At 40.3% G+C, this 26765-nt stretch overlaps 2 protein-coding genes across 3 annotated transcripts; one reads left to right on the top strand and one right to left on the bottom strand.

The window, feature by feature from the left end:
- Positions 1-1680: 1680 nt before the first annotated feature.
- On the bottom strand, positions 1681-6823 carry LOC121606865 (uncharacterized protein YwnB-like). 2 transcript variants are annotated; one of them, XM_041937451.1, is made up of 5 exons: positions 6737-6823; positions 4630-4787; positions 3517-3718; positions 2876-3040; positions 1681-2581 (listed from the first exon to the last, which is right to left on the bottom strand). In XM_041937451.1, the coding sequence occupies exons 2-5, from the start codon at positions 4762-4764 to the stop codon at positions 2424-2426; spliced, it is 660 nt and encodes a 219-aa protein (XP_041793385.1). In that variant the 5' UTR covers positions 4765-4787; positions 6737-6823; the 3' UTR covers positions 1681-2423. The 2 variants fall into 2 exon arrangements, with proteins under 2 accessions (XP_041793385.1, XP_041793386.1); XM_041937452.1 differs by lacking the exon at positions 6737-6823 and adding an exon at positions 6359-6674.
- A 1379-nt stretch (positions 6824-8202) lies between these two features.
- On the top strand, positions 8203-19629 carry LOC121606928 (serine/threonine-protein phosphatase with EF-hands 2). The gene is made up of 18 exons (XM_041937545.1): positions 8203-8259; positions 9324-9383; positions 9564-9572; positions 10089-10216; positions 10316-10370; positions 10461-10636; positions 11036-11150; positions 11371-11417; positions 12113-12279; positions 12378-12414; positions 13357-13506; positions 13603-13944; positions 15600-15785; positions 15881-16023; positions 16658-16764; positions 17459-17634; positions 17838-17925; positions 19376-19629. Exons 2-18 carry the CDS (start codon positions 9332-9334, stop codon positions 19627-19629), a joined length of 2232 nt encoding a protein of 743 aa, XP_041793479.1. The 5' UTR covers positions 8203-8259; positions 9324-9331.
- The last annotated feature ends 7136 nt before the right edge of the window (positions 19630-26765 follow it).

The following is a 26765-nucleotide window of genomic DNA, read 5'->3' as shown; positions in this document are numbered from 1 at the left end:
TTTTCACCAGCTTATACTATATTATACTGTATATGCTATATCTTTGTCTTTACATCCATTTACGTTTTGTCAACTACTTTGGTTTATAACTACATACCTTCAAAACTAATGGCATTCCTCTCAACTTCAGGTGTATTTCATGTTTAGTGCTATCCAATCTCAGAACCCATCTGCTGTTACCATGTGCTGTTTTTAGCTATTAGGCGCTATGTAGCAATTGTTAGCATGCTAATGCATTAAGATAAGATGGTGAGTATGGCCTGCTAAGCATCAGCAAGTTAGAATGCTAACGATAACTGTTAGCTCAAAGCACTGCTTTCTCCCCTGCACCTCACAGAGCCGCTAGCGTAGCTGTAGACTTTTTACCCAAATTATGACCGCCATTTTTGGCTTTTCTTTATCTTTAGGGATGTGGGATTAGTAGGGACATTTTGTCTACCAAGAGGTCAAACATGGCAAATAAATGACCCTTCAAATCTGTCTTTTTGCAATCCCACAGGCGTCACTTTAACCCTTTAATTATTGACAACCTAATTTCCAAAAGGATCGGTAGACAGTCAAGTGGATTGCCAATGGGGATATGCATAATTACAGTTTGTGTATGATAAATCCAGAGACAGCTGAAAGCAAACATGGAGAAAATGGGTTGGGCAAAGCTACTATGGAATTTCACCCAAAACTGTCTCAGTTTAGCTGGAGGCCATGAGAATATATTCAAAGGTTATGTCTTCGTGCATTGTTTGACTATTTAAACTGTCTGTGCAGGGCTGGGCTAATGGCTGCATATTCACGACTGACACTTTGGCATTTGTCAAACTGATAGTGAGGTCTAAAATCTCTGGTACATCAACACACTCATCACTGTCTCAGCAAAGTAGAACAGATCTTAATCTTCCTCCTGGCTGGAGGAAAACATATTGGCTGTACCTTTCATGACCTCTAACCCATAAATGTTCTGTTGTTTCCTGTCAAAGATTCAAGCCAGGTTGCAGAAATTTTAATTAAAATCCTCTACTGGTGGCTCCAGTGGACACAAAAACAGCAACTTTTCTAGGTGACATATGAAAAAGGTTAGTTTTACAAAGGAAGTGAGCCAATAGCATAATATCTCTCTGTTTTCACTAAATTCCACATCCTCTATTGTCACAATATGCACCCTGAGACAACAACCCTGTCTCCAAGTGCATGTTTTACGTCCCCTCATAGTTTAATGAATCGACATACCAAACCTCTCATTATTTGTGCATTTTAATAGATTAATATGTTTTCATATGTGTGTATATATCTATACATACATACATACACACACACACATATATATATATATATATGCTACTAATGAAACTGAACCCTAATCCTGTTCTGTACATTGTTCATGTACTTCCAAGCATGTTATTATCACACAGTGATAACTGGAGTCAAAGCCAGCTGCATGTTTCACATTTGACAGATAATAATATGGCACACGTGCTTGTACATCACCTTTGGACGTGGCCCGAAGTCAACTCACGAGTGCTGCATAAACGTATGCATAAATCATAAGTTTTATGGACTGCTGAAACACCTAGGATTTCCAAAACTTGCAAAACTTATAATTGTCTCACTTGTCTGGTACATTTCCACAGACAGACAGAAAAGTTGTCATTATGCACTTCCAGCACAAATTAGCCTCCATCAGTTTCATCATCGTATCTTTATTTTACACAGCTGATACAGTACACATTTGAATATGAAGTGCTAATGTGAATAGAAGGTGCAACATTATGAGATTTTCATTATTACGAGATATCAACTAGTAGCTGTAAGTAAAAGGCGAATGGGAATGTTTTAAGTTGACTTTCTGCGACTGCTACCAAGTATGGTACAACACTGCCCTCATGTGGTTGATGTTATGTACTACAATCAGTAGAAACACCAACATGATTAAATGGTACACTTATGATGAAGGTGTTCAAACATATGAAAACAAGAATATTGTTCACAAGAGTAAATGAAAAAGACATTCATCATGCACATTTGGCTATATATGGCAGTTATGCCATTATATTCATGACTGTGAAGGCACCTCTTCTTCCTCAGCTCCAGTGGTGTCTGACCATGAAAATAGTCTGGGCTTTATTTTCGCTATTTCTGGGATTTCTGCTGGTGCCCCAATACAACAGAGGTGAGTTTTGGTTGTGGTGCTCACAGCATTGAAACATTTACCCTGGCAACAAGGCTGACTAGGGCGGTGAAAGTGAATGAAAACAGTAAAGTTGTGAACCAGAAATCCAAAACAAAAAACTTCCATTTACTTCTGTTATTTTGGGATGCAGGCAGAAATCTCAACTCAACCAAACTGCTTGGCTAGAGATCGCTGGAGATTAATGGGTAAATATGTGTTTTAGTACTCTGTAATCATGCTAACATTGGCTTCTTCTTTCTCATTTGGTAGTTATGGCGACTCCCATCTTGACCCAGGCGTTGTTGTTGAGCAGAGAGAGCATGAAGCGAGCCACGTCTCCTCTCGCCACCGTGCTGCCTGCAGGGTGACCACTGCTGTCAGGCACAAAGTATCCCTCATGGGTCAGAAACTCTTGAGCTGTAGAGGACAAAAAGGAGAAAAATTGTTTAAAACAATTTAAAAATGAGGCCCATTCATTCTCATAAACACCGCATTCAGTCAGCTAATGTGCTTGAACTATTGCAGAATGTATCCTGAGGCAGATGGGGTTCTGAGAGACTTCCCTGAATGAAGCTCTGCTGTTCTTCGTGGCGCCATCATCGGCCCGCAGCCAAGCTGGCAGCCTCTCATGATTTAAAAAAAAATGTTCATGAATCTGTGTATTTCAGGTTTGCTTCTGACCCCTGTTGGACACTGCTCGTCCGCTTTTACCTGAGGCGGGCAGGTTCTTGAGACCAGGTGGGCGAACCACAGTCCAGCTGATGTCCTCAGTCTTCTGCAGATGCTGCTCCATCTCATACATGTTGGTGAGGACGCTTCGGATCATCGGCAGCAGGAGGAACCGGATGAGATAAGAAGACTGTGTTCCAGAGTTGGCTGACAAACAAATGAGAAAAACAGATTATTCTCGTACAAAAAATAATAATTAGGCAAGAGTCATGCTAGCGGCTCTGTGTGGCTGTACTTAGGCACAGTGGGCAGAGTTTGCATAGTCATCACATGACAACTGACAAACCTATCCACTGTTGGGAAAAATTATGTGTTGGGAAAATCAATCAATCAATAAATGCTAGTCAGTGCACGCAGAGATAGAATTTTTTTTTTTTTTTTTTACAATATTAGGATTGTCACTCTATTTATAATAATAATACCATCAACGAATGTTACACAAGACACAAAATATCTACAAAAAACACCAGGGTTTGGTGTCAGAGCCTCAAAAAAGGGTTTCTTTCTAGATGGACATCTGAAGGAAAGTTTTTCTGGGAAGGTTAAAGAGTAAATCACAGCATCATTCATTACAGTATCACAAAAGGCCCTTGAGAAGGCCTCATCCTGTGTGCTGCTCTTACGCTCAGTGTACCAGGACGTCATGGTGATGAGCCTGTTGACTCGGGCCTCTCGCATGGCGCTGATCATACTTTTCATGGAAAGGGTGTAGCCCGTGACCGCCGAGAAGAAGGAGGCCGGGAAGCCGAGGCAGGACATGATCACATCCTGTCCTTTGAAATAAGTCTTCAAACTGTCTGCTGAGAAAATATCAGCTTCCACCACCTGAAAGTAGCAGTCAGGGAAACAATTTGTTATTTTTACTTTTTTTTCAAATGGATCAGGAGCAACGTATCCACTGTACATATAACTGCTTGCTTTTAGTGGTGGCCACTCCAGTTTTTAGCAAATGTTATGCAAACTGGAGCAAACTGTGGACTTTCTGGGGACTACTTTCAGCTGTGGATTAACATACATTTTGTGCCCTAGTAAGTACTTACAGCAGCAGGATGGTGTATATGGGACAGTTTGGCTCATTGAAGTGTTTTTAATAAGTTTTTAGATAATAATGGAGATCTGTGGCAAAGAGGAATAGATTTACAAAGCGTTCCTGAGTCCATGTAGTAACATCCTTCATACAATCATGTGTTCACAAAGTGGTGAACCTCGCTCCATCCTCGCTTGTGAACGACAAGTCTTTCCAGGATGCTCCTGTCATACCCAATCATGATACTTTCACCTGTTCATCAACCTGTTTACCTGTGGAATGATCCAAACAGGTGTTTTTGGAGCGTTCCACAACTTTCCCAGTGTTTTGTTGCCCCCATCCTAACATGTTGCTGGCAACAAATTCAGAATAAGCACATAATTTTAAAAAATCAATGAAGCTGATAAGGTAAAACATTAAATATATTGTCTTTGTACTGTTTCCAGTTGAGTATATGTCAAAACGGATTAGGAAGTTATCACTTTTTGTTTTAACTATGTTTTATACAGTGTCCCAACCTTTTTGAAAGGGGGATTATACAATTATTTGTGGCTACTGTTCAGGAACATATGCAGTACTTGAGGTTTCACCTCATAAAACTGTCAATCAGACACAATAAAACATGTATCATGTGATCTAATATGACTGAACTTTGGTTCCAACATGCAGCGAGCAGCAGCACAACAGGACTAACTCACTATTATATTACCTTGAGGTTGTCATGATGCACGCTGAGTTTTCCCAGGTTTCTGACGATGGCGGTCACCATGTGACCCTGCTGCAACGCCTGGTTGACCAGATACTGTCCAGTCTGCCCAGTGGCTCCCAGCACAGTGATCTTCATCCTCACACAAAGCTCAGCCGAGGCTGATGAACAGACAACGTGTTGAATGCTCCGACCTCTCAAACTAACTGCTCAGGAGTTCCCTCCCTTTCGCAAGTTCAAGTGTAAAATATGATTATTACGGTGCAATAAAGAGGCCCTCTCTAAGACATTTAGGTCTGTCATCTGACAGATTGTGTGTTTAAAATGTAGATTAATAAAACACTGAATCACTGTTTGTACATTAGTCACTGATCCAGTGAGTACTCATGAAAAGAGTCTAAATCATGTACAATGAAGGCAATCCATGGGAGCAGTTATGCCCCCAAAAATCACCACACAGGTAGCAGCTCATGATTATTTTCATTAGCAAATACTGTACTGATTATTACTTTTATTAATGGAAAAGTTGCTTAGTCTATTGAGTGCCAAAATATAGCAAAAAAAGCCCTGCACAAGTTGAAGATGACGTCCTCAGCTCATTTTTTTTGCCCAATTAACCGTACAAAGGTTAAAGATATTACATTTTAGATGAAGCAAAGCATCAACAAACAGCAAACCCTCACATTTGAGTGCTTGAAACCAGGAAGTGTTTCATGATTAGTGCTTATCGCATAATTTAAACATTTCATCAATTGCCAAAAATGTTGCAGATTTTTTCTTTTGTTAGTCAACTAATCGATACATGGCTGATGGTATCAGATAGGATTAGGATTTGCTATACAAATAAACTCGCCTTGCTGTACAAGTCCTGTAATTTGGGGAGATACCGGACTGAAACCTTGTGAAGGCCGGTGACATGTTACATTTACTAAATTCTTGAAATTTTAGGCAGACTAAAAAATATATGACCAGAAAAAGTTGTTGTCTTCCTTACAAAATGTAATGTTGTGGCGTACCGATTTAGTATGTGTATTTCACAAAATAAAATGTTTGATAGTTTTAATATAATAGTCTTGTCTTGCCAACAACATAGAAAAATAAGCTCTGGTGATATGTGGTTGTAAACCCAGATTCAGATAGTAAGGCTTCAGAGATATATAGTCTTAAGGATAAACAGATAGTGCTCCACTGAACCTCACATGACCTTTAATCTGACCATGGGTCAAAGGTCACTTTGTGCTCTTCTCTGACCTGGTGCTTCCTCTTTTGTCCTGGCACCTAAACTGCACCAGTTGCCAGAACAACAGAGGAAAACATTTTGTATGTGGAATATTTTGTGCTTGACTACAGTTTTAATAGCTCCCTGAGGCCTGTCATGCAAAAATCCTTCAAACTAATCCGGTCTGGTGGTTTTCTTTGATGATGACATGAGCATGAGTGACCTGGCGTGGAAGTAGCTTAAGCAGCATGGAATAAAAGGAAAACTGTGACACTGCGATAAAAAAAAACAAAACAATTCCAGGCAATATTTTAACTTCAAAGCCCTCTGGAAACATAGTGCCATCATTTTCTCATCCTGCCAATTCTGTGATAGACTGCGACAGCATGAGAACATTGATTAAGAGTCCTCATGATTAATACAACTCAAACATGAGTTATATAAACTATCAGCATGAAAAAGGAATTGGTAAGTACTGAAAAATAACAATAACACCATATGTTAATGACTTACTGTCATGTAAGGCTCAATCTGTGATCCCCGCATTGAAAAATTGACCAAAAATCTAATATTGCGAGATTAAACCACAGGGACCAACAACTAAATCCAAGTTTGCATGCTGTAAAATCTTAGTTGACCTCTCTATTAGTCATGATCAGTTGAAAAAGTCTGGATTTATTGCAGAACTATCGCATGAAGTTAAACTGCATTATGTCTTAGTAGGTTTACTGGCTACGGTGTATGTATAAGTGGCATGTTGAGCCTAACATGATCTCTAACCAGGGTCAATGTACGACAGGAATACGCTCCTTTCTTAAAGGTAACGTATTTATGTTTTCAACAAGCGGAGCAACATACATTTTGCCACATTAATCCAAAACATTTACTTACAGTTTGGCGTTAAGAGTTAATTTACAGTGACGGTTGCTAGCTAACGTTAACTAACAAAACGACGTTAGGTAACTCACCCTCGCTATACGTCCTGTGAGGGAGACGTTCAAGAGCAGTAGCGTCCAAGTGTGTTTGTAAATCAACATCTTTCAAAAAATTACGAGTTTAATATGTTTAAGACTGATTTAAAAGTATGTTTTGGTAATTTTGGCGATTGCATGAAACTTAAAATAAAGTATGTAGCTACTGGAAAGCTACTTTGAAACATGTTTAATTTAATGCTAATGTAATGCTAGCTAATCTAATTTGTTAGCGAGCTAAACATGAGTGATATATCCACTGTAAAACATTAGCTGGCTACATTTAACTTAGTCAAACGTTAGAAAACAAGCTAATCAGTGACAATTTGATAACCATCAGTTAAAAAATAACAAAAATAACCGAAATTTGCTGCTTCCGCCTTCTCCAATATAATGTTTGTTTACTTTTCCATGTTTCATGTGTCAGACAACCGAAGCTATAAGAACAAAACTTTGGATTTTGGTAGAAGTTAACTTGTGATGTGCATTTATCAATAATTTTGATATTTTAGATTAGTAATTAATTTAGCAATTAAAAAAAAAACAGTATTTCATATTTACCAATTACTTGTTAGATACTTAAATAGGTTATAGGTTTACTACTGCTGTGTTTCAGATGTGGAATCATTGATTTTATGAGTTTCATGAACTCAACATTGAGCAAAATTTAAATTGAGCTACTGTATGCATTGATAATCACTTTTATTGAGTTTTCATTTGGCAGAAACATCTCAGCGGACAAAAGAAACAGTAAAATGTTAAACAGTAAAAAGATAAGATATATATTCAACTGAATGGCACAGGGAAGTATAACTTGTTTTTTGGGGAGGTGCTTTTTTCCAGCCTGCCGTGAACAGACCTGTAACATCAGAGCACTGATTTCAACAGACTGCTGCAGTGAAACATGGAGGTGCCCTCCTTGTCTTTTTTTGGCCCATTACAAACACACTTACCCAACTCACGCACACATAATCCTGCATTCCATAAAAAGCACTTCCAAAAAAAAAGTCCAAAAACTGATGCCAGCCTCACTCTTGCCACCTGTCTTTACTTTGTCTCTCTGACTTTGCACTTCGCCATCTTCCTATAGAGTCCAGTCTAGTCGCATCAAGTCATTAGCTCAAGTAATCCACTTGTGGCTCGGTGCCTTGATTATGCGATCACACCAAGGAACTAAAGGCTAAACCAGCTTCTGCACAGACCGAGGGAGCTGCACAGTGGGGATAGCTGCATGCATGAGGCTCCTGTGTTGAGTAGCTGGGTGCTGCTGTCATTCATCCACCTACAATGAGTGATCTGATGGACTACCTGTAGTTCATGACCTGATCCCGGTGGACTGATGGAGGATGAAACAAAGCATATGGCTGTTTAAATACTTGTTGAAACTGAGAGCTGACAGCCAAACAACTCGGGAACTGGTGACTCTATAGAGGAGGTGACCACGTAAGTAAACTGCTGATTCAAAGATTTTATAATAGAGTAATTTTTTTAGATTTCTACAGCAGTTAAATGAATTCAGTGAAACCCAAAATGAGGACATGCAAACTGCAAAATTAGTCTCATTTTCAGTGTAAATTATCTTCATGTTCCAGACCTGGTAAAGATTATTGTTTCTAGTACGTTTCAAAGTCTGTTTTAGTCCAATTAAAGCCAGGTTTGCCTTATAGTTCTGTATTGTGATCAAGATTTTGATCAAGATTTTGATCAGACAACCTTCTCTGATGGGTGACTTTAGCCTGCTGCTATATATGTTTACCGGTAGCGACAGCCACCCATCTGGTCCTTTAAGCAGGCCAAAACCAGCACTGTGAAACAAGAAAGTTGTGCGTAAACACCTCGCAACGTGCAAATCTTTCATGTTCAGATTTAAACGCTCAGGGTTTTATCAGATTTTGTAAATTGTAAACAGTAATTCACACATCATTTGTTCACCTCAAACAGTAGACGGACATTTAGAGGTGCCATTTCCGCGACTTAATTATTCAATTTCATCAAAATAACTTCAGCATGTGGCGTTATTTCCTTTATTTAGACTATAGATTGCTTAATGTAAGCCTTCGTAGAATTCAGACCAAAACAGTCCTCTGCTGCAGGATTGAGGCCAATCACAGAGGTTAGGAGTGCACCAGCAGATAACAAGATTAAAAGGGTGTAAAGCCAAACTTCCTGCAGCTTCAGCTCTCCTGCTGCTGCTGAGCCCCACTCTGTGAATGAAGGAGTTCCTTAGAGGTCAAGAAGACTGAAGCAGAATTATAAATGTGTGTGGAGAGTAGTGGATCTGTATCTCCGCTTGAAAATGTATGAATAGCCAGATCTGCTACTCCAAAATGTCTTATATACCTTTTAGAAAACAGTTTGGAATTCATCTGGTAATATTTCAACAATGCAGAGAAATACATGCTCATATATATTAAATGTAGCAGATAAATGATGTACATATACTTTTTTTTTGCCAAACGCTGGAATCCCTTTTAGCTGATGTGATGATTTTGATGTGCTTTGAACAGGAACAGTCATGGGATGTGGCGTCACAAAGTCTGACCAGTTCCACAAACAGTCCAGAAAAGGTAACCAGCCTGTTTATCTCTCCAAACCTGCTCAGGTTTACAGAAATCCTCCCTCAGCCTGAACGGAAAAGCTTCATGGTTATGTTGTTGTCTACCTTTTCTTTGTTTGCTTTGCTTTTAACTGTAATCTCCCTTGGATTCATGTATTCTCTTTCTTTCTCTCCGCTCTGCTACATGCAGCCGTCACAAGTAAGCCACATCTGTCTTACCTTGTTTGTTGTTGTTGTTTGGCCAGATGTTGAACATAAGATCAGACCACACAGGTCTTGGTCAGGGCCGGAGAACTGAAGTGAAAAAAACTGGAGACAAAAAATCTGCTTCTGCGAACTACACTGAAATGATCATTTCAGTCATGATTTCCAAAATTGTTTGACTCATGATTCTGCAGTTGGTGATTTTTTTATAAGCACGCAAGAGTTGTACTTTCTGTGATGGAGGACATTTCAGATATAAGTGGAGTGTACTTTCAGTTGTATTATACTTATGTAATTATATATATATATATATATATATATATATATATATATATATATTACAGTTTATCCATCTTAAAATAGGGCAGCGCAACATCAAGTAAAGTACCTAATAATTGGGACTGCATATGGTTTTGTAGTAAATCTACTTAGTTACTCTCCACCCCTGCATACGTCCTCTCTGCATTGAGATATTCTCTGATCACCTGTCATCTGTTCTCTTGTGTCTCAGCCATAAAAGCCGCTGTCCTGATTCAGCGATGGTACCGTCAGTACGTAGCCCGCACAGAGATGAGACGGAGGTACACCTGGCACATCTTCCAGTCCATCGAATACTCTGGAGAACAGGCTCAGATAAAGGTGAGACGCCACTGGAGGTGATCCAGAGTGCTTCTGTATGTTTGCTGTGGAGGAATGCTAAAAATAAAAGTTCGTCTCTCATGTCTCATCCCTGCGCAGCTTTATAATTTCCTCGGCTACCTCATGGACAATTTCACACCATCAAGCAACGAACGTAAGATTTCCATTTGGGCTGACAAACCATGTTGTCCCTCCATAAAGCTGAAGCCTTGAGTTTGAACTGTTTTCTTGGCCTTCCCTCCAGGGAATCTGATCTCGCACATCTTCCGAGAGAACGAGGTTTGTCGGGACGCAGAGTGGGAGAGGTACTTCTGCTACAAGAACATTGAGGTGCCGGAGATTTACTCAGGACCCCACCTCACCTTCCCTCTGACGGTGGAGCAGGCAGTCGGGCTGGTGGAGGCCTTCAGGAACAAGAAAGTAGGTGCACCTGGTCCAGGCTCTGAAACACCTTCACCTGGATCACAGCTTTCACACAAATTCAGTGGTCTTAGTTTACAGGAAGATGATTTAAAATTTGTAAGATTTTCTACTTACACATCCTAGAAAGGACAATAGTTAATTCAAGAAATAATATTTTGCTGTGATTTATGTAAATTTTATATTGCAGATAGAAATGAAAATTACTTTGACACTTAACATTTGCATTAGGATGATGGAGGCTTAGATCCTGCAGATATATTTTATCTGCACGACAAGGACAAAAAACATTCATGCATAATTCACAGTGTCACAGCAGTTATCAAACACAACAGTATGACCACCTGTTCGCGGGTTTGTGCCTGAAACCTTCTTGCTAACAAGTCTTTCTCCCAGTAGCAGCTGCACTCTCGCTACGTCCTCCAGCTCCTGCTTGAGACGTGGAAACAGCTCCGGATGTTGCCAAATATCAACCGCATTTCCACCTGCCAAAGCAAAGAAATCACGGTTTGCGGTGAGATGATAGAGACAGTGTAGAGGTGACTGGAAAGGGGGTGGGAAGATCAGGGGATGATAATATGACAGAGGTCCTCAGCCTAACACACAGCAGTACATCGCAAATGATTTTTTTTTTATGTTATACAGCATCTTAACATACAGTAATTCCTGAACAATCATTTTACAAGAGCGTGCCTGTTGTCTGTCTGTGTTGATGGACATCCTCTTCATTGCAGGTGATTTGCACGGGCAACTGGAAGACCTGCTGCTGATTTTCTACAAGGTCTGGACCTCGTCTTCTAAAATCTTAAAATGTCACGAATGCTTCTCACTCAGAGGCAACAACAGGGATGAAGTGTTGCTGTCAATTCTAAAGAGTTGTTCACAGATGGACAGTTTTAGTGAAATAATTCAAACGCTCTCATTTTATTATTTTCATCCAAATACTCTATTCTAATACCTACATAACTAATACCTTCTGTTCTTCAGGGCCCTAAAGTAAATCAGTAGCGCTGCATCTTCTACTTGTTTTCATCATTAGTGAATCTGTTAAAATCTAATCTATGAAATGTAAAAGAAAAGGAAAACACTGAGATGATGTCTTCAGATGTCTTGTTTAGTCCAACTAGTCCAACAACTAAAAATTTAAATTTTTTTGTGAAATAGAGGAAAACAGCAAATTCTTTGATTTGAGAAATCAGGGGATACTTGACTTTTTTTCTCGCTTAAACCAACCTGAACAATTTACTGATTATCAAGTGTTGCTCATTGATTATGTGATGATTAGCTAATTGATAAATCAACTATTTGTGTCCTCTCTAAAAGTTTTTTTTTTGGTTAAAACAAAGATGTTTAGCTGCATTCTCTCTACAGATCAATTAGTGAGCGAGGCGGGATCTGTTTTCGCTCTCTGTGCTGTGGCTGATCATTTGTTTACATTGAGATTACAGAATGACCCTTTAACTGTTTACTTTGCAGAATGGAATGCCGTCCTTGGAGAAGCCCTATGTGTTTAACGGAGACTTTGTAGACCGGGGCAAAGACTCCATTGAGATCCTCATCATCCTGTTTTCGTTCCTGCTCGTCTATCCGAGTGACATCTACCTCAACAGAGGAAACCACGAGGACCATATAGTCAACCTGAGGTGACGTGAAATCACACATTCTTGTTCACCAGATTCATCAGGTATAATTAAAAACCTCAGTTTCTAGCTGTTGTTTTGTGTTTCTCTGGCTGACGTAGGTATGGCTTCACAAAAGAGGTGCTGACTAAATACAAGGTAGGTTTATATCACACAAACCTGAAACCCAACACACTCCCTTTCTTTTGTTTACTGCTTGGTATTAACTCCTCATCCCTGCTTATCAAGCCTGTGCTGCCGGCATGTGTCCTAATCCCGACTATCTTTGGAGCAGCAAATTAAAATGGTTTCAGTCACCTATGTGTACACATTCCCAGTAAAGCCTGATATAGACCAATGCAACACCGGTCACTCCTCCTCACAGCTAAGAGGATTTGAGGTCATGCCGGCAGGACATCTGGCTGATGAGTCAGGGAGTTCAAGGTGGTCCAAAGACCACCTGGAAGGAAACCCTTGGATGTCCCGAATGTTTCAGATTCACTCTCCTTTCTTACTGATCTTGTTTAGAGAAGAGTAAGGTTGAATTCCTGCACACTATGTATAATTTCATTAGAAAAGGCATCAAACTCACAATCTGAAACAGATTCTTTATACTGGAGCCACAAACTGTAACAGCCTATCAAATAAAGACATCGAGAATTGATTAAAAACTCCACTAAAACGGATAACATGGGACTATCACTATACTGAATACTACTATATTGAGGTGATAGAAAGCAGAGAGGGTGAAAGAACAAAGGAAACATAACGATTAAATAAAAAAGATCAATGAATAAATCAAATGAGTAAAAAAAATATAGGCTGAGTTTTGTGTAGCATGGCAGAACAAGAAAGTGTATCAGAGTAGTTGACAAATGTTTGAACTGTCGTATTTTCAGTGAAGTTATTGCTCACAGTGTGGGAATTCAAACTTTTAAATCTGATTTTGTTTAAATGAAATAATGAATGTATCTTAAAAGATAATAAAAGAATACAACAAATACTTTCCTTGAAAAAGAAAAGAGTACATATTTAAATATAGTTGAAGAAAAAACAGAAGAGGAGGAAGAAGAGTCATTTCCTGTTTGTGCTTCTCCTTAGATGCACGGCAAACGGATCCTGAAGCTGCTGCAGAAGATTTTCAGCTGGTTGCCATTAGCAACGGTGATCGACCAGAAGGTGCTGGTGCTCCACGGAGGGATCTCCGACGCCACAGACCTCAGCGTCCTCGCCAGAGTGGACAGACACAATGTGAGGAGACAAGATGTACAGCTGTGACGAACTCTCTCGTTGATGCTCCATCAGACACACGTTCATGAAATCTCTGCTCTCGTCTGTTTTTCTCAGTACGTTTCAGCGCTGAGGCCTCCAAAGAAGAGACACCGGAGCTCAGCGGGGACGTCCATTGACTCGGACTTGGATGAGGATGTCTGGTCCACCAACAGGATCTTCCAGCGTCGGACCTCCCTCACGTATCCCAAACCCCTCGGAGCTCGCGACAGCTTCCAGAACCGCTCGCTGCAGGACTTCTCCGACCGGATCAAAGTGAACGTGGTGGACGAGCTGGAGATCCACAAGAGGAAACAGTCCGTTTTCAACTTGGGGATCAACAGATCAGAAAAAGACATGTCTCCGTCTGTGTCCTCTGACTCTGTCAACAGCGACACTGCCAAGGACGAGTGGAAACAGGTGATGAAGAGTGCTGAATGGATTTCTGTTCCATTTCATTTGTTAGCTGAAAAGCCAACTGATCCCACTTTGTGTTTATGTTAAATTTGGTTTTCCACTGAGGAAGACCATGGAAAGACCATAGAATAGATGACACTTACTGCCAATGTCCTCTTAACTTCTACTCATCATTATTTTACATACACAATGAAAATATATTCAAGTGTAGCATGACATTACTAGGGCTGCAGCTTATGATTATTTTCTTTATTGATTAATTCATTTTTTCCAGTCACTTATTAATTGTTTGGTTTGGAAATTTTCAGAAAATTGTGAAATGTTGTCCATCACAATTTTCTAGAACCAAAGGGGGCATCGCCGTTTGTTTTGTCTGCAAGTGCAGAACCCAAAGATATTCAGTTTAATATCGATCTGAGAAGCTGGAACCAGCCGGTTGCTGATTAATTCTACCAGCTCTAAATGTTTTAAAGGTGCCCCATGGACTTTTCTTTTAAACAAAGATTATCTTTATATTCAGTGTTACTCAGCCAAATGAAACGGCTCCAAAGTGCTGCTCGAGGTCAAGGGTCCACAGGGAACCTTCAACGTGACTTTCATGACTCTCATTAGAGGAGGTGTCAGTGTTGTCAAATGATGGACATCTCACCTAGGATTGATGGTCATGTTCATTTTTTCAGAGAGTTAGTGTCCGACACGAGGTTTGTAATTGGTGACTGTGTCGTGTGGAAAGTTATTTTGATCAGAGGTCATGGCCTTTGTGGCTCATCTCTGTTCCAGTGGACTAAATCAGTCCTGAGTTACAGTCCAACAAATGCTCCATCAGTGATCAACACTTACCTCAGAGGAGGTGAGTGCTGCCTGCGAGGACCTTTACATGCTGTAATCCACCACGTCGTTAATCCCTCTGCTGTGAGTTCAATCTGCTTTTCAAGCACTGGTGCTTGTTGGTGGTTCAGGTCCACACGTGCGTCACCAGTTCAGGGTGAATGGTCTGAAATGTAAAGTGACACTCTCAGGTGTTTGCATTAAACCACACCTTGTTATTATTAATTATAAGACATTTTTTAACAAATTTCAAAGGTTTTAATTGTGACACTTTACGATTGAAATTCCAAATTACAGATTCTATAAATGTTTTTTGCTCTTCTAGTGACAAATCGAGCATTAAGCAGATGTACACGGACTTTCATTTGTGCCGACATCCTGTAAGACAGAATCACGCCAGTGTCTCTGTGAGGCAGTTTGAGCTAAATGCTAACATTAGCGTGGCTCTGAAGGAGAATCCAGGGCATCATCAAAGAGAGTTGGATTCATCCTCTGGGCTCCTCCAGATAACTGGGTTGCTTAGTTATCATGAGCTTGTAGCTGTTCACATTCACATTTCCAACAGAGCACTTTCAGGACTTCTTCTTCATGATAAGCTTGAAAGTTGAGATAAAGTAAATTCTTGACCTTGGAAACAGTTTTTTTTTCCTCATCAGGAAGACAGTGTGATATGACTGAAATATCCCGAACAGCTTCTAATGCACCTTTTGGTGAGGTTGTTTTGCCAGCTGCCGTCTCCAAGTCCCCACTTTCCAAGTTCTATTTTCAGATTTTCAATTCAACTCTTTCAAGTTAGATCCCTCCCTTCTGTCTTTCCTGTCTGCCCCCAGATCCTGGACCTGCTGTGGAGCGACCCGATGACCCAGGACGGCTGCACACCCAACGAGGTGCGGGGCGGAGGCTGCTACTGGGGCCCCGATGTCACAGAGGACTTCCTGAACCGACACAACCTGCAGCTCATCATCCGTTCCCACGAATGTAAACAGGACGGTTATGAGTTCTGCCACAATCGTAAGGTGAGCTGAGATCCTGACGGCCCACAGAGGCTATGATCATTTCACAGTTCTGTGCCCGAATTCAGTCATTCGATCCTTTCTCTCATTTCACTCAGGTCCTCACCCTGTTCTCTGCCTCCAACTACTATGATGTGGGAAGCAACAGGGGGGCCTACGTGAAGCTGGGTCCAGACCTTGTGCCTTATGTGGTTCAGTACCAGGCCAGCAGCATGACCAGAGAGCTAACTGTGAGACAAAGGTACAAAATACTATTAGAAAATACTCATCCCAGCAATTTGATTCATTCTGCAGTACAAGCGCTGCAATGAGGTCATCAATCGATCAGTTAATTAATTAACAATCATTTCAATGTCCCAACATTTGGGAACAAATTCCTGCACTCGCAAGACCAGAACCAAAAAGAATTAAATCAAAAGTTTAACATTTTGGTAAATATGCTTATTCTTACTAAGAGTCTCACATCTGTCTGGCAAGTGCAAGGCTACAGCTAGCAGCCACTTAGCTTTCTTAGCATAAATAGACTAGAAACACTGGGAAACTGCCAGGCTGGCTGTGTACAAATGCACCAACCAACACCTTCAATCTCATCTCTTGTTTTGTTTACCTTTAGACAGAGCCAGTCTTTGTGCTAAGCTAAGCTAATTGTTCTTCATGTGTAACTCCTGGCAAGAAAGCAAATATGATTTCCCAAAATGTCAAACGGTTGCTCTAAAAGATTAACCAATGATCAAAGTAATCACGTTCAGCATAGCAAGTATGTGTACACAACATATCCACTCTTTATTTCGAACTTTAATGTTTAAACAACACTATTCATGACACTGTTCTGCCTTTAGTTCTGTTCATCATATTTATTGTTGTCCTGTCTGCAGTGTTGGGCGAACCGAGCGCTCAGCCCTCAAAGTCCTGCGGGAGCAGCTGTTTGCGCACAAATCCGACCTCATCTGTGCCTTCAAAAAGCTCGACAGCGAGAACACAGGTGTGTAGTGTGAGTTTCACGAGCCAGTGCGGTCCTCGACAGATCGAGTGTTGCTTCATTTGTATGACAGATCTCGTGTGTCCTTCCTCTTGTGGTTCTCAAAGAACAATGTCTGGGGGAAATGTGAGCTCACACTTTTGTATTTTGCGCAGAACAGTTTAATCCCCATTCAGAAACAGAACATGTGGGCTGATCAAAGGTCCATCCAAGAACATCTGACAGTTTCACAGAAACTTCAGCTGAAACTGTTGTTGTTCAGTGAGATACTTTAATACAGCAAAACATCCTCGTTTCACAAGCACATAATGAAAACATGAGGACGTATGTTATTTTCTGTCTTTCAGCTTCTCACTTTCTTTTCTTGTTCCACAGATTTGTTATGATAGTTTTTTTTATTTTTGAGGTTGATGCTGTTGCTGACTTTTGAGATTTTAGAAATCTTACACCAATTTATTGGTTAATATTGAAATATTGACAATAACGGTGCTATTTACAAGCTGCTTTACTGCAATGTCCTGGTATTTATTAGATAATACTGAAATATCAATACTAATTGTCTGGGTTCATCTTTGGGGGCTTTTGGAGTTGATCTTTGGTGTCGGTTATTGTCCTGATTGGACCGTGTGGGGAAACAACAGATGAGGATTTGTTATAATATGAATCAGGTACCAGATAAAATGTCCACCTCCATCAGGCCTCGTTTCTCTGAGCGACTGGGCCTCTGCGGTGGAGAGTGTCATGCACCTCGGCTTGCCCTGGAGGATGCTGCGCTATCAGCTCGTCACCTCCAAGCTGGTCACCTCCAATCACGGCATGATCGACTTCCACGAATGGTTCAACGAGCTCGCCATTGCAGGACCCAACACGGACGTAAGGACACTACACTGAGCTGCTGAGCTGGAGACAGATGTTGGTCACAGAAATACTTGTATCTGATTATCACAGTTTGCATTGATAGTGTATAAACTTTGCTGACACTCTAATTTCTACTGTGCCGTATATGTAAATGCTGTTGAATAATATTCTCTGTTAGGACTTTTCTCACTGTGTTTTTATCATTTATCCTGTTGCAGCACATCGACCAGAGTCTGCTTGAGACTTTGTATCGCCACCGCTCCACCTTGGAGACCATCTTCAGAATTGTAGACACAGACAACTCAGGTAAAGCGTCACTGAGACAAGCTGCTGAAAAAACGCCATTGGCTTCTTTCTTCTTCTAATGGACAGAATGTTTTGTTGTTCTCTTGCCTCTTTAAAGGGAAAACTCAGATTCAGTTCAGTTTTTGTTGTGTATTTTTCTCACTTTAAGTTTGGATTAGTTCATTTGCACTTTACAAACAGCATCAAAACAGCTAACAGAAGTATCACAAGTGACAGAAAAGATCAGTAAGTTGTATACTATTGGCCAAAAAAAACCCTCTATGTTTATCTCTACTCTACATTATCTACGTTTTAAAGTTTGAATGAAGTCTCTAGGAGAAAGTATGGCGAGGCAGCGGAAATTGAAAAAGGCTGAAATTTGAGGAAATTTCCCATTCATGTCTTATGGGAAGTTTTTCACAGTTTTTTGCGAATAACTCTGCAAATTATTAACGAATCCTGTCATAAGTACATAGCACACCATTCCAGATCGAGCCACACGTTTTGATATATAGTTTGCGAGGGTTTTCTCAAAGCTGCGGGACTAGTTGCGCGCCGAAATTCTGGCGGAATATGAAAAATAAGAAGAAAAAACGCGAAAGATTACAATAGTGGCTCGTGCATTGCCTCGTGCCACTTAAAATAAAGTAAAATGGAAATAGATTAATTAGATTAAAGGTTAACCGCCTAAAGTTGAGTGCTACTCAGTCTGTGAAAAGTTGTATTATGTCTTCTATGGTTTGGAGAAGGACCGCTACTAATGATTATTTACTTTATTTATTGTTTGATCTATAAGAAATCAGAAAACAATGAAAAAACTTTAATCATGTTTTCCTGCGTGATATCTTCAAATGTCTTGTATTGTCCGAGCAACAGTCCAAAACCCCCAAAATATAAAATCCCAATCACATAAAACAGAGAAAAGCAGCAAATCCTCACACTGAAGAGGCTGCAGCCACAGGATGTCTCAAAAAGGTTGCAGATAAATGAACATGAATGATGCTACGCTATCAAGTTGCATCATGGGAAGTTGACCGATACAAAGGACTAATTTTGATCTTTTTTTCTATATGTTGCTTATGAGTCCCCCAACTGGTGTATTCCTTTGGCCCGCCATCTTGAATTCCAGTTAGCTCTCAGTGGAGGTGTAAAGTGTGTCAGTGCTCTGTAAAGTGTTGTGTCCAGACGTCGCTGAGTTCAGCCCCCGTTAATCCACCTGTACTATGCAGAAGAGGCCACAGCATGTCACTGCCTCTTGAACCCTCCCAGTTAAGACGAGGATTAACCCACTGATCTACTGGTCTCACCATCCCCCACCTCTGATCACACATTTCTTCCTCTATCATTATCTGCCTGTTTCTGTGCTTTTCTATCCTCTTTCTGCCTCCACTTTTCTCATCCTGCCCTATTACTACATCACTGATCTTTTCTCTCCGACCCTGCATCTTCAACCTTTCACCCCCTCCCCCAGGCTTCATCACCATCGAGGACTTCCGGCAGACCTGGAAGCTGCTGAGCGTCTACCTAAAGATGGAGATCACGGACGAGGCCATCTTCGACCTGGCCGTCACCATCGACAGCAACCAGGACGGCAGCATCGACATCGACGAGTTCATGGAGGCCTTCCGCCTCACGGACAAGAAGAGCCGGCTGGAGCGAGGACGCAGCATGTTCATGGGCACCGCCAACGACCTCACAAAGCTGGAGGGGGACCCCAACATTTGAGTGCAGAGAGCAAAGACTGAAAACAGAGAGCGACCCCGGCTCAGACTCCAAGCCAGGCAGACAGGCAGCGGAGGGGGGGGCGGGGGAGATGCAGCCAACGCAAGCTGCTTTAATGACGCACATGAAGACGTAGGATGCTGCTGAGCAACAGCCGCGTGGATCACAGGGGATTAGGAAGAGGTTAGAGTTCATGGTATCTGACAGCGAATGCTCATTTTTTTCCACATGTTTTATCCACTGAGGAGGTGTGGGTGAAACACGGCTCCACGAGCAATTTTGTCTCTTTTATTACATTAGATTAATTAGAAACTGTATCACAGTTGTTATAAAGAATGTTTTATATCCGTATCTATCATTATTTTAACAACAGAAAATGTTTTTAACTCATATGAAAGACTTAAAATACTTGCACACTGACTCCAGATGATTTTAAATGGACATTTTGATCCCAGTCATATTTCTAAAATGAGTACCACACCAACATACTGTATATCAAAAGGCTGACAACTGACGTGACTGCTGAAGAAGTATAGATTAAAGTTCATCAGTCTTAATGGGTGGAAGTGCAGAGATAATAATACATCAAAAATATACAAAGACAGTTGTAAATTACATGGAACGAATCCTTAAACTGTTGCACATAACAAGACGCCTTTAAAACACATTCCCGGACAGAATCTCTGCTCATATTAGGGCTTCAACTAACGATTATTTTTATCCTTGATTAATCTGCTTGTTGTTTTTCCAGAGCCATTCTCTAGATCCCAAAACCTAAAAAATAATCAATGTCCTACAATGTTAAGACAAGAACAAAAGAGCAAATGTTTAAGAACTTTAAGCAAGAGAACATCCCAGATTTGCCAACAAGAATCAGTGAATGTACCATTTTACTTTTATTTTATTTATATTTTCTTGAAGATGTAACTGATCGATTATCAGAATTGTTGCTGGTTTTTCTGTCGATCAATGAATTATATTTCACACAGTGTTCCAACTTCTGTGGAATCAAGTTTTACCTGATAAGATATGATCTCTCCATTGTCGCCTCCTCTTCTTGGACGTCTCACCTCCCTGACATTGTCTCTCAGGGCAGTTTTTCGCCTCTCTGATATCATACAGCTCCTTTGTCCGGCTATATTTTAAAGCTCTCTGTGAGTCCGTGTGCAGGCGTTACTCTGTGCACCGATGCTGTTTTCCCGTAGCCTTCCATCCACATGTGATGTGCGAATAATTACACTCCTCCTACAGACTTTATAGATACCAGAGACTAAACAATTAAATTAAATTAAATGATGAAACAATGAGTAATTGTGCAGCTCTCCATCACTCGCACTAAGTCTTTGCAACTAAATGTTGCTGGTGCCTTAGCAGTAGAAGTGATTTAACTTGATGATGAGATGAAGTCTAGTTTACAATGATGATGTTTGTAACTGCCAACGATGTACTGGAGTCCCTCCTCGTTTCAGGTGGAACCCTCACCTCATCCAGAACGGAGAACTCATGTTTTTATCCATTTGACTTTTAGGATGTGTGTCTACCTCCAAATTGTTGCTTTGGAAGCCCAGAGCGTTTGCTGTATTTTAAAGGGACAGTTTGATATTTTTATTCGCTTTCTCTCATGTGTGTCCGTTCAGCATGAAGCTGGAGCCAGAGGACGGTTAGCTTAGCTTAGCACAGTTTCCTCTTGTTTTCAGTCTCTTTGCTAAGCTAAGTGAACTGTCTCCTTGCCGTAGCTTCATATTCACCTTAGAGACACAATAGTGGCGTCAATCTTGTCATCGAAGTATCGGCAAGAAAGCAAAGAATAACCAAAATGTGGAACTATTCCTTTAAGATATGGATACAATGTGGTGTTTTACGTGTTTTAGTTAAATCCCCTCAGTGTTCATTGTTAACTGGAGCTCCAACATTGTTACTGTCAACCAAAGAGACATGAAGAAGAATTTTGTTGTATGTAAAATGTTGATGTTATTGTTTGTTTGTTTTTTAGCATGCTGACCATGTAAATCATGTACTGTAAATACATCTCACAAACAAATTTATAGCATTCATTTGTGTCTGAAGTTGATGTTTGTGAATTATAATTTAAAGAACAGTAACAGATCAGTGGCTTAACTGTATGAAATATAACTTATATATACATAATTTACATAATTTAAAGGCCTTTAAATGTCCAGTAGTGCCAAGACAGAGCTTTTATCGTCAAACCTTAATATTTATCCAACATTTCGCATTAATTTCTCTTCAGTTAAAAGTAGATGTGCTTATAATTTGTTTCACTTCATGAACACACCTGCTTTTGTTAAGGCTACTCTGTCACAGTTATTCACTGGCTCACTGATTATTGATGCTTTTTGTTCCTTAAATAGTTCAGGTGCACACATCAAACACAACACCATCATTTCACGCAATAATACATTACAATACAATTATTTTCATTATCCATTAATCCATTCATTTTCTCAACTAGTCTAATAATCGAATATTTATCATGATTTTCCCAGTGACTGAATTGCTTGTTTTATCTCACCAATAGCTCAAAGCCCAATAATATTCAATCGACTGTCATCTCAACAAAGAAAAGCATGAAATCTTTTTTTTATATTAGAGGTCAGAACAAATGATGCACCTGATCTCATATCAAATTATAATCAATATGTATGAGCCTTCCTGGTGAGTCAGATAAGTTCTCAGAATCACCAGCAGAGGGCAAAAAAGACCATTTAATACAGCTTCACACTCCTGAGCATCAGTATGACAGCACGTTTTCAGTCAACCAGGAGCCCAGCATCTCAGAGCTGGTGACTGATAAAAAAATAAAAGCAGACTGCCATTATCAGAGTTAATTGTTAAGCGTGTTAGTTGTTAAAGATGGATGCAAAAGAGCAAACAAACAGAGGCTAACTGGGACTTCTCTAAGCACTGCACCCTGAATTTGAGCTGCAGCAGCAGCAGATAATGGAAATTCTTGTGGTTTTAACAGCATTATTTGCCTGTAAGCATCTGTGTTGGGAGAGTAGTTTTCCTTTCAATGATGACCTTTCAGGTGGGTGGATTTTAAAACGTGCCCAGAGCTGCCTGCAGGTTAAACGAGGTTACATTAAAAAGCATCGCCCGGACCGAAGTTAACCAACAGTCATCATTTTAACTGGAGGCAACAGTTTGACCCAGAGGTCAGTTCCTGTAGTTTCTTAATTTGTGGAGTTATATTCAGTGGTGGAGGAAGTCTTCAGACTCTAGTAAAGTAAAGATAGTCTTTTTTAAGTTAAAGTCCTACAGGTAAAGTATACTTGGCTTTGGTACCAATTAAACAAACACGTTAATTATTGAGCTTCAGAGGTGTTGGTTGGTAGATTTTCTAGATGTTTCCAGTATTTATGGTAAACTAAGCTAAGCTAACTGGCTGCAGGCGGTAGCACCATATTTAACTGATGCGTGCGAGAGTGGTGTCGCTCTTCTCATCTGCCTCTCAGTAAGAGCGCAAATAAGTATTTCTTTACTCTCATCAACACTCAGAACATGTGAAAACAAACGCAGTGGCGCTTCCCCAGAGATGGAGGCTGGCGTGCCGCCGCCCGCCCTCTGCTGCTTTTCACATCCAGCCACCACCACCCCCAACACAAGAGCTCGCACACTGGTGTCGAGCGGGACAAAGGACGGAGGCAGTTAGACCTATTTTTCCAGTGCACTGGAGGAGAGGGCATCTATTGTTCCCTGTCTGCAGGTGGTCTTACAGTTGTAAAGCTGCTGTAGCTCTGCCCTAATGAAGACATGAGAATGAAAGATTCTCAGTCGACTGGAGCGTCTCAAAGCACTTGCAGTGATAGATTAGCCATCCACTGAAGGCCTAGCTGCATTTTCTTGTAATCCTAAAGGAATTCACAGGTCTTAAAGGGAATAATCAACCAGACACGGAAAGATATGTGAATTTGTGGAGCTGCTGGAGTGTGTTCATGTGTGTTTTTGTCACCTGACCCTGCTAATATAACTTCAATAAGGGACTTTTCCGCATTTAGATAAGATAAAACTTTATATATCCCACAGCATGGGAAATTGAATTGTGAAACAAAAAGGCTCTAATATCACAATATTTCGCATACATTTCTCCTCAGCATGCTTCAAAGTTACATTATGTACAAAACAAGGCCTGTGACTGGTTGAAGAACATGAAGAGGCTCATCAGGTGAAACAATCGATCACTTATTTTATATTCAAACTGTGACCAGTGAAAAAAACTGAAAAAACATGGTTGAGTGTGTAATTTGCAAAGTTTCAAATGAATAAGTACAGAATTTGCTACAAATGATAGTGGGAAAAGAAGCACTGAGACAGTTATTATAGTTAGGATTTAGTTTATTGTGCTGACATCATTGTGGAAGTTTCTTATATTGAATTAAATGCTTACAAACTATTTTGCACATCACTGAAAGACTCTGGGTTAAACAGCCAATTAGAGACGCACCACTGCCCGCTGTCTGCAGTTATTTAGCTATAATTTAACCCATATGACACAGTTCTCTCCAGAATATGGAGATTATTAAGAGACTGCTAAAATGTTAAAAAGAAGTGTTACCATCCATCAAGCCAAAGGTCGAGTGTGGTGAAAAGGCCTTCAGGGGTCAAGCTTCAAAGTTTGACTCATCATCTGTTCCATGTTTGACAGCGTCACATTTAGAGATGCAACAGTTTGTCCATCAACAGAGAAATAATCTGCTGTGAATGTTTTTAGTCATTTTCCAAGATGAAATGGTGAAAAATACCAAACATTCTCTGGTTTCAGGGTCTCAAACAAGAGGATGTGCTACTTTTCTTTACCGGACACAACTGGAATCTGGAAATCTGTTGGTTTCTGGATGAAACAAAACCTCATGTGCTCTTGGAAGTTGTGACTGTCATTTATTCACTGTTTTACTGTTTTAAGTTACAGCCGTAGCCATATGAAACAGTGGTTCCCAACCTCCTGGTCAGGACACCCTGAGGTCCTGAGATGATTAACAAGATGGGAGAGAAGAAGAAAAAACATGTTTGTGCTATACTTGTTTTTTTTGCTGTTTAATGGTTAAATACTGGCTGGTTTTACCTCTTCAGCCCTGTAAAACTGGTCTAGAGGAACAGTCTGTTAAGGGAACGTCACTTTGCTTCAGCTGCTTATGTGCACTACGTGACGAGGGAGACGTTTGAGTTACTACCCTAACCACAACACGAAGTCAAATCCGTCACTCAACACTTACTCACTGCACTATTGCATCAAATTTAGCGGGAATGAATGCACACATTTTCTAATTTTTCTACATTTGAAGATTCCATTGAGGTTTTTAAATGACATTTTGAACGTCTGTCGTCATATTTTCTGATTTCATCACCCTGAAATAAAAATCCTCAACTCGAATGAAGTGATTCATCAGATTAAATGAAGATTAAATGAAATAAGCTTTATCTAATGAATATAACTCATCAGTTTCTGTAACATAAATACATGTCGGCAGTCAACAAATTTTGACTTTTGGACTTTTTTGCTTTGGAGTTATTCTGGAAACAGTATAATATTAATAATATTAGTGCAGGATAAACTCTAAATAGACCGTAGTATAGTTTATTTCTTAGATTCTCATGTTGTATTTGTGTGTATAAAAAGTGCAACAATGTTTTTTCAACCTTGAACTGAACAATATTTTCACTGATCATCCTTGAACATTTGAACATTTTTTTAGGTGCTTGTGTGCTTTTCGTTGTATTTTTGGATTCCTGGCAGCTTTCTACTTTGTTAATTAGACAAAAGGATGAGTCAGACTTTGATAGAAATAGGTCACCATGCGTGTAGACGTGGGGCAGTTTGAAAGGTGCAGAAAACAATTCATGCAAATATGAAACAAAATGAACCTGGACTCCAGAGTGCACGAATGGAGCAATCAGCACAAAAGAGTTGCAGTGTCAGCAGACAACAGTGGCGACTTCACTAAAGGTCAATCAAGTCCCCCAAAAAAGTGAATATTATGCAGTTAATGGAAAGTGGAGGAGAAAGCGCGTGCTGACGTCTGTGGACAAAGAAAACTTGATCATCTCAAGGGCACAAACATATGATGTGAGTTCTCAGAAGAGTTCAGGCGGGGAGATCGTAACTGCCCCGAGGCCACCAGTTTGAATAATGAACACAAGGCTGCTGCTTTGTACACATTTAAAGCCCTTGAGGATTTGTTGATTAATCTCTGCTATAGGTTGGGGTGAATGACAAAAACGTGTGACCCCCCTCTGCCCCTGAAAATCCTGCCCGGACTTGTTTCCATTCAGCTGTAGGTTTTATTTGTGGGAGAAATGGTGAAAACAAGAGTTTGCGGAGAAAAGAAGAGTCACGGCTGTTTTACTGAACAGATCTCAAATTTATTGAATGTTTATACATAAACACACATAAAACACATAAAAGTGAGTTGATGAAAAACTCCTTGCTCTTCAATGTTTGTCTGTTTGTCCAGTTTTTCAGGGAAAAAAGAAATGTGCTTTATCAAACAACTTTGGCCCAGCAGTAAGGCCTATCACTGAATGCCACTTCTTAACATAAACCATAACTTCAGTTCAGTACAGTGTGGGAGGACGAATATACATTCTTAAAGGTAGAAGTAAATATGTATCTTTAGCTAAATGTACTTGAAGTATTAAAAGGTTGAGGTGGAGATAATTTAACTGCTTTATATACAGTTAGGTAGTCCTGGTTTAGTCTAGTGATTCCCAAGCCTGGGGTCACAGCCCCTCTGAAGGGTCACATGGTAAATTTAAGTGGTCACAAGATGATTAATGTGGCAGGAAAGAAGAAAAACTGAACAACTGTATATTCATTTTTTGGACTTATGGGCTAATTTTACCTCTTGGGACCTCCAATAGATATCTTAACGAACAAGTTTAGAGTGGAGATGTCTCTTAGTGGACCTGCTAACAACTCATACAGCCCTTTTATTCAAACATGCGCTCGCTTGTTTTGACGGCATGTCAGCTCAGCGCGTCCCCACTTAAACAGGCCTGCTCACATGAAGGTGCGTCTTTACCTGATGACATTTGAAAGCAGCGCCCTGTTCAGCACAGCCTGTTATTGCACTGTGCAGTGGCTGCTGATAGCCAGCTGCTCATCATCATGGATTTTCAGG

Source organism: Chelmon rostratus, chromosome 5 (assembly GCF_017976325.1).
Source record: "Chelmon rostratus isolate fCheRos1 chromosome 5, fCheRos1.pri, whole genome shotgun sequence".
Taxonomy (NCBI): Eukaryota; Metazoa; Chordata; class Actinopteri; order Chaetodontiformes; family Chaetodontidae; genus Chelmon; species Chelmon rostratus.
This window is presented reverse-complemented; position numbering and strand designations above follow the sequence as displayed.